At 48.7% G+C, this 8,355-nt stretch overlaps 1 protein-coding gene across 1 annotated transcript; it reads left to right on the top strand.

The window, feature by feature from the left end:
* Positions 1-1,675: 1,675 nt before the first annotated feature.
* LOC125756589 (uncharacterized) lies at positions 1,676-4,138 on the top strand. Its single transcript, XM_049411480.1, has 2 exons — positions 1,676-2,871; positions 4,041-4,138. The coding sequence occupies exons 1-2, from the start codon at positions 1,676-1,678 to the stop codon at positions 4,126-4,128; spliced, it is 1,284 nt and encodes a 427-aa protein (XP_049267437.1). The 3' UTR covers positions 4,129-4,138.
* Positions 4,139-8,355: the final 4,217 nt, after the last annotated feature.

Raw genomic sequence — 8,355 nt, 5'->3', positions numbered from 1 at the left:
TATACAGCTTTTGAGGGAAATATACCGAGAAAATACAGCTTGTATAGAATGGGAAAGGAATAAGTAGTAAGGACAGCGTTGAAATTAGCAAGGGGCTGAGACAGGGATGTCCTTTGTCCCCGCTGTTATTCATGCTGTACATGGTGAGGATGGAAAAAGCGCTAGAAGGTAGCAACATTGGATTTAATTTGTCACACAAACAGGTCGGTACGATGGTTGAGCAGAAGCTTCCAGGTGTACTTTATGCTGATGATATTGTCTTATTTGCGGACAGTCAAGATGATATACAGCGACTGGCAGATATATGCGGAAGGGAATGTGAGGCTCTAGGACTAGGATTTAGTGCAACAAAATGTGGATTGATAGTATTCAATGATCACGAGGACCATGCGGTCTTCATACAGGGCCAAAAATACCGAGAGTAAGCGAGTACAAGTACCTCGGAGTATGGGTAAATGAGGGGGATAGATATATGGAGGTACAAGAGAAAGCATCGGTAGCAAAGGGAAAGAGGAATGCTGCAATTATGAAGCACAGAGCTTTATGGGGATACAATAGGTACGAGGTGCTTCGAGGGCTGTGGAAGGGTGTGATGGTCCCGGGGCTTACATTTGGGAACTCAGTAGTGTGCATGAAGTCAGAGGTACAATCAGGAATGGATGTAAATCAAAGGACGGTGGGCCGCCTCGCGTTGGGCGCTCACGGGAAGACGACAAATTGAGGCTGTAAAGGGTGATATGGGATGGACAGGCTTTGAAGTGAGGGAAGCTCAGAGCAAAATGAGATTCGAAGAGAGGCTGAGGAAAATGAAGAACAAGTAGATGGGCAGAGAAGGTTTTCAGGTATTTGTATAGAAAAAGCGTTGACACGCAGTGGAGAAAGAGAACTAGGAGGCTCACCAGTAAATATACGGCTAGCAGTGCGGGCGATATGGCAACAAGGAGCATTAAGCGGAAGGTCAGAGAGGCGGAGAGGACTTATTGGATGACAGCGATGGAAAAGAAGCCGGCTCTGAGTAACTACCGAAAGGGAAAAAACGAAATAAGGAGGGAAAGGTTTTATGATAATTCAAGGGGAAGCGCTTTACTGTTTGAAGCAAGGTCGGGCTGCCTTAGAACGCGAAGTTATAAAGCGAGATTCAGTAACGAAGACGAACACTGTACATGCTGCGGGGGAACTAAGGAAACGATGGAACATGTACTGATTGAATGTGGCGATATTCACCCAGGTATACTTGTGGGCACGAGTCTACAGGAAGCCTTGGGTTTTAGGGACAACAATGGAAAGCTGAACACGTCCGCGATAGAAATAAGTAGGAGACGGTTAGAGTATTGGTGGCAGAAGAGTAGGGATAAAGTACAAAAATAAATAATGGCGGGGGGGGGGGGGGAATAAGGTCATTCTGCCTTAAGAGGCAGAGAGATAGACCGTGAATTTATAAATATTTTTGGTACAATAAGATAGATTTAATCAATGTAGACAAGCTATTAGGCCAGCATGAAACAAGGAAGTTTTTCTTTTTTCTTCGAGCATGGTGGCAGACATGTCACCGCCCCGTTATAAAGGGGACGCTCATAGCATCCATCCATCCATCGCACAGTCTGTGAGGGTGACACAGCCTGTGAGGGTGACAAGAGGACTCAGGCAGGGCTGCCCTTTGTCTCCGCTGCTATACATGCTATATGTGGCGGGACTCGAGCAGGCACTCGTGGAATCGGGAGTTGGCTTCGCGTTCCGACTCAGGATTGGTGGAGTGGCGCAGACATGGACGCTGCCCGGCTTGGTGTTCGCTGATGATCTAGTACTACTGGCTGAGCGCAGCAGTGACCTTCAGAGGTTGGTAACACCGGCAGCCGACCACCTGAAGAGTCTGGGCCTTCACTTCAATGCCAAAAAATCGGCCATATTGCAGTTTTCAGGCGTGGAGACCATTGATGTGCAGCTTCCCGACGGAGGAAGCATTCCGGTATCAGACAAGTACCGGTATCTCGGTGTCAACCTTTGCACCTCCGCAGATCTCTATGACAAGCAAGAGGAGCACGTTCGACAGGCTTCTGTGAGGGCCGCCAACGTGTTGCGACGGCGGAGCCTGTGGGGGTGCAACCGGTTTGTACTGGTGCGCGAACTGTGGAAGGCAGTACATGTGCCAGTGCTGACATTCGCCAACGCCGTCATCTGCCTGTCCGCAGCAACACGCCAGTGGTTGGAAAGAGGCCAGCGTGAGGTTGGGCGACTGGCGCTGGCGTGTCATGGACGTGTAGCGGTCGAAGCTGTGCAAGGTGACCTCGGATGGTCAAGTTACGAGGCACGAGAGGCAAGGAGCAAGGCGGCCTACGAAGGCCGTCTTCGCCTCATGAACGACCAGCGGTGGGCCCGTCGTGTATTTAGATACACAGCTATCAAGGGCATGAACACACCATGGCGCAGGCGTCTCCACACTCTGTGCCGCAAGTACTCCCTTTTTACTGACCCCGTCCAGGAGGACAGTGAGAGAAAATGGGCAGTAAGAGTACGGAATAGAGTGCAGGAAGCTGAGACGTCGGTGTGGCAGGCGGCTATGGAGCAGAAACCTAGCCTAGCCCTATACAGAGCCCACAAGACCACCATCTCCGCCGAACGCTTATACGACAATAGTGCCGGCAGTGCACTTCTGTTTGAGGCCCGTGCTGGAGCGCTCCGCACTCGGGTGTATCGGCGTCACTTCGACCCGTCGTTGGCTGACGGCACTGTGCAGTGCAGGACATGCGGGAAAGACGAGGAGAGCATTGAACACCTGGTGCTTCACTGCGAACGCCTCTGGCCTCGTCAGACAGATGGCGCCACACTACCGGAGGCACTCGGCTTTGTGAAAGACTGTGGCGCATCCATAGAGTTAATATACTGACTCTAGAGGAAAAGCTCCCCATAGGGCCCATGCATTGAAACCTATAACCGCATGGGTTCCGCCATGATGGAACAAAACGATCGTTGCCAGCGTTGCCAGACCCTGAGACGCTCGCTATATTTGACGGTAGTAATCAGTTTTAATCTACCAACCTAAGCCAGCTACGCGCTGTTCAGAGAACATCAGCTGTGTTTTGATGCGTGAAGCCGTGTGTTAGTGTACGGTTGTCTGTGCAGCTGGTCCGGTTGATAACAGTTAAAATTTCCACCTGTTTGTACATGGTTTTTACTAGGCACTCCCTACCAAAGTTTCTCCGTTCGCTGGCACAAAGGTCACTCGACAGATTCGCAGCCCGAAGCAAAGTCCGTAGGCCGTGGTCGCGCGCTGTTTCGACTTGCAATGAGGAGACACCTGTATCCACGTTCTTTTTCAGCTCATTGCTGCCGTACTTCAGCGCAGAGAGCCGTAAAGCAGAAAAATGTCGATTGCAGCATGCAGTGGCGAATGTGAGTGAGACATCTCCCGAAAGCTTCAATCGAAACTAAAGTTACACGGCCCACGAAGCATTATCGCCGTTAAAAAGTCTAAAAAAAATCGGTTGCGACTAGTTCGTACATAACTTTCAGGGCTTGTCTCATCTGAGTCATCTCTTCTTTGCCGTCCGTCCTGGTTTGCACTGAAGTTTCCAGCTTGAAAGAAAAAAGGGCTGTCACATGAAGTCGAGTGGTATGCGGCGACAGAAAACGCACACAACGGGACACTATGACAACTACGAAATACACGACGCGAACGAAGTTTCAGCAGTTTCAGGGGCTTTAACACAACGCGCAAACCGGCGCAATCGGCCGCAAGCACACACTCGCGTAATCGCGAGTGTTGAGATGGTGGTGCCATCTAGTTAACCAGCATGCAAACGCTCCTTTCCGCGCGCAGTAAATTGCATAAATAGCCGTCGTATTCTTTCGCAGAAGTATTCAAAATAAACACAAAACAATATCCACAAGTTTTTAATTGTGCAGATGCTTCTTTAGGATTGATATGTGATGGCAAGAATGACAACGTTCCAAGATGTCAGCGTTCTTGTGGTTATAGGTCTCGCGGCCCAGCTTTTCCTCTAGAGTCAGTATATTAACTCTATGGGCGCATCGGGTGAAAGCGGCAGCCGCGATACCAACGTGCACCCCCTGGCAGCGACAGCAATAACAAAAGCAAGGCTTCTGCAGTGGTGGTCAGGGAGACAGTGAACAATTGTGATGTTCATGGACCTGGCGTGATTTTTCTTTGTTTCTCTCTTTTTTTATTTTATTTGTTTTTCGTTCCGGTCAGGACACTAAAAGGTGCCCCCCCGGTATAAAGGGGAGACCACAGACATCATCATCATCATCATCGCCACGCTTTGACTATACTTTGACCCTCAAAAAACATGGCGCGCGTGTCGTCACCACCGCCGCGCATGCGCAGACTACCCTTCTGAAAAAGGCCCATTCAAACTAACAGATGACACTTTACGTGTAATGCCTAAAAATTCAATTTTAAATATGGTGTCTTTGAATGTGTCGTTTTCTGGTGTACATACGACAGTTCAGTGTTTTTGATTTTTGCATTGTGAGTTTCAAATGTTTGCCTTAACTAAAATTCTTTCTGTACAGCATGTTGCTGCCATTGTGACTGGGTGGCGGGGCTAGTCAAGCTGCAGATATTGCAGCTTCTGCCCTGCTATCCCCACCATAAATGGTACATTTTTAACACGAAAGTGTTTTATGCCGGGGTCCACCAAGTACATCAGTCACGGATATGACGTTGATAAAATGGACGCCAACGGGTGAAACAAGAAAAAGATACCCCGCTGGGAATCGAACCCACGACGTTGCGGCCGCGACGGCAAGCGCCCGACCGAGTAAGCTAACTCGGGAGATGCCAGACACGGCGCGAACGCGCCTTATATCTTTCACACATTCTCCTTCGTGGAGCTAAAGTCCCTTGATATATAGAAAGTAGCGACACTCTCCTCCATATCCTCTCCCAAGTGTCCAACCCTCCTCTCCCAAGTGTCCAAACCGTATCTATATCCTCTCCCAAACGACCACCGTGCGGGGGTGCGGGCGCCGGCCCTACAACCCGGCTCGCGCCACTTTCCTATCAAGAATGCTATGTCACGCAGACAACGCCCGCGTTTCCCAGGCGACGGCCCGTGAAGCGGGGAGGTGGAAGGCGGGAGAGGAGGGTGCTCGGCGTGGCGGCTCGGTTAAAAGAAAGACTGTACTTTCCCAAAAATATCCAGGGACTTTAGGCGGAGCGGGGCGGTGCCGCCATCTGTGAGATGTGAAAAGAAGTAATGCTTCACGATCGACGCCAGAGTCCTTCAATGCTTCTCTGATCACGAAACTCCGCCCGCAGTTTCATACAGGGACAGAGGCGGCCGCTAGGGTCGCCGCGGTCAACGCGGGGGTAGAGTGCCTCGATGCGCGCGCGCGCGGCATCAAGGCACCCTACGCGGGGGCATTCGTGCGCGCGCGCTGCGCTCGGCTGAATGCTGTGCCGGTTGGAGGCAATGGTTTAACGGTGCATCAAACCGCAATATTTCAACTACCATTCATACTTCACCTGACATACGATGTGTTAGTCGCATACGCGTGTAAAAAACTTACTCTCGCGCCTTTTTTTTTTTAATATGAAGGCTGCGATGCATATACAGTCGTGCCGACGCGGCAATATTAGCTGTATATGTTGTTCCAGCGAGGTTCCTTACCTCAGGCAGTGGAGCACGGGATATTTACCTAGACTTGTCACACTACACAAGCCTTACAAACCCACCAACTCGCAAACTGAAGTTTCGTAGCGGGAGTTGAGCCAGCGCCGATCGCGCTATTTACAATCACGTCGTCTACGCCGCGGGAGTTTAACACAGCCGCATTACAAAAAAGAAATGTTCTACATTCCTGTGTTTACAGTTTATAAAAGCTAACTTCTCTCCGCTGCACCCTACCTCACAGAGCTTCGGCAACACTTGAAGTCGGGAGTGACGAAGCTTTCGCAAGGTATAGCGTCCGTGTGCCAGGTGAACATGAGCTGATCTCTAGGACCTAACCTAGCCTTAACTCCGAGTTTGTAACCACGTTTTGTTCATTTTCTACGAGTAACTTTGACAATTTCATGCTACGTGGACATTGCACGAGCGAAAGTGTGTCGCCCTTTACATTGCGCATCGTCGAAAAGGCACTCGCGGGTATCTCCAATCTTCGCGCTCGTGGTACCTTCACAAATCAAAACGTGCGTTAGTTTGACTGCTTAGATGGACTATGTCTGCACCGCGTGATGCAACGACTTTCTTAATGAAGACTGCACAAGGAAGACGTGAAACGAAACCGCGTTTCGCTAATCTAGAGAAAACAGAGCTCTGTTGCGCTTTCGAATTATTCAAAACGTGGAAAACGTAACACGGGGCAAAATACCCAAAAACGTGTCAAGCTGAGGAAACACTAACGCCCTTTCCATCTATACTTCACTATAAATGCTTATTTTAATGCACATGTTTGAGAACATCCCACTGTCGAGCCACTAATATACAGTAAACAAAGCAAAAATGCTACGGTTGTAAGAGAAAGATAGAAAAATTTTTATTGCAAAAATACCTGAGAAAACAGAAAGCCATGAGCGACATTTTTCTAGCGTAGGGAAACCCTCTGCACGGCCAGTACATGGAGGGAGCAAGCTAATGCAAAAAACAAGGAAAACTCTGAAGTACAATATAAAAATAAAAAAAATAGCTTAGTTGACATTCAGTCAATAAAAATGGGAAAAAAACGCTTTTTTTAACAACGGCAAACAAGGAAACAATGCAAAGCATTTAATAAGCTGGAAAGAACCTAAACAACTATTCTAAAAAGACAGGGCGTGCAAACACGGACGCAAAAGTCACGACACCACAAACGCCTGGTATCGTTACTTCTTCCTCGTGTCCGTGTTTGCACGCCGTGTCTTTTTAGAATGAATACTTACCAACTAGCTCGGCTCTCTGTTATTCTAAAAAACTTGCAAGCTGCGAAAGAAACAGCGCCGGCCCGCGACTTTGCCTTCTCGCGTCACAAAGACACATTTTCTCAATTCAATATGAGGTCGTCCGTTCGAATAACGTCGATGGCGTCAAAATGTTTATCGCACATTCTAACCTGTTCAACATCGAAGGTAAATCCGGCCGCTTCCTGTCGCGGTATTGCACGTCTCTATTCATCCCTGTCATCGCCGTCCATCGGCAAACTAAACAACGACACCTTTCCGCTCGTACCTCAACCCGGTACACAGCAAGTCTTCGGCATCGTCGCTCACGTACACTATCCATGTCCTCGCACACAATTCTCACACCTGTCAGTTACACAAATTATAAGAAACCGCGCTGGCGTCGCCGAGGCACCCTTGACCCAGTTAGGTTCTTTGCCTTTGGCTTCGCGTTAGCGTGCGTTGGCTCATCGGAGTAGTGCAGCTTCCACGTGCACCAACGGGATTTCTCCGCGGCCGACTGCTTCAATTGCGAGAGCACCGACTAACAAAACTGCTGCAATATGCGTTGCAGAAAGGATGCGATTTCGACGGGCGAATGTCGTGCCTTGGTGGAGCGAGAGCAGCGCCTGCGAGACAGAGGCCAGCGGGACGCACGCGTTTGCGGCTCAGGCTACGAACCTCTACCTGCCGTGTTGCTGAAGCGCAGTGTGTGTTATGTATGCATGATCACAGGCGTCGGCTACCCAATTACTAAAAAGCGTACACCGTGCCGTTTCTCTCCTTAATTGACGACGCTTTGAAGAAGCGCATACCGGGTACCAGTGTTGATTATGAGCTTGTTGATATCATCCTTACGCGGGATTCACGATTCGCTGTGTCCAAATATATGTTCACACCGTCAGCTACCAGAGCGGTTTAATCATGATCTCGTTAGTCGTCGCGATAGAGACATGCTGTCAACATGGGTGCATCCACGTCAAACGGTGCTATAGCTGCCAAACACGAATAGACATTGTACAAGCTCTCATATATCATTATATGAAAGAAGTAGTGCTTATTGTGTATACACAATAAGCACTACTTCTGTGAAGACACGTTTCACTTTCTTGTTATACCGATTCCTATGACGAAGGGATCAGCCATGTTTTTTTTCCTTCTTGTTCTTCATCTTGTTATAAGCTGTATCGACTATGGTGAAATAGGCCAAATCTCAAATCTCAATCTTAAATCTCAATACTATTGACTGAGAGAAGAATGAAAAGAAAAACAAGGGAAAGAAGAAAAAAATTAGCGCAGCTTGCACTAGTCCACAAAACTAGACTGGTCCTTTTATGTAAGGCTCGCTAATCGCGCGCACCGAAGGACCTCAATAAAGTTATATGATCCATCCCTGATTATACACCAATATTCTTGGCTGAATTCTTAGCTGTCATTTTAGCCCTGCATAAACTTCCCTTGTCCAGGCTTCGAGA

The sequence above is a fragment of the Rhipicephalus sanguineus genome, unplaced genomic scaffold, assembly GCF_013339695.2.
Source record: "Rhipicephalus sanguineus isolate Rsan-2018 unplaced genomic scaffold, BIME_Rsan_1.4 Seq2182, whole genome shotgun sequence".
Lineage (NCBI taxonomy): Eukaryota > Metazoa > Arthropoda > Arachnida > Ixodida > Ixodidae > Rhipicephalus > Rhipicephalus sanguineus.
This window is presented reverse-complemented; position numbering and strand designations above follow the sequence as displayed.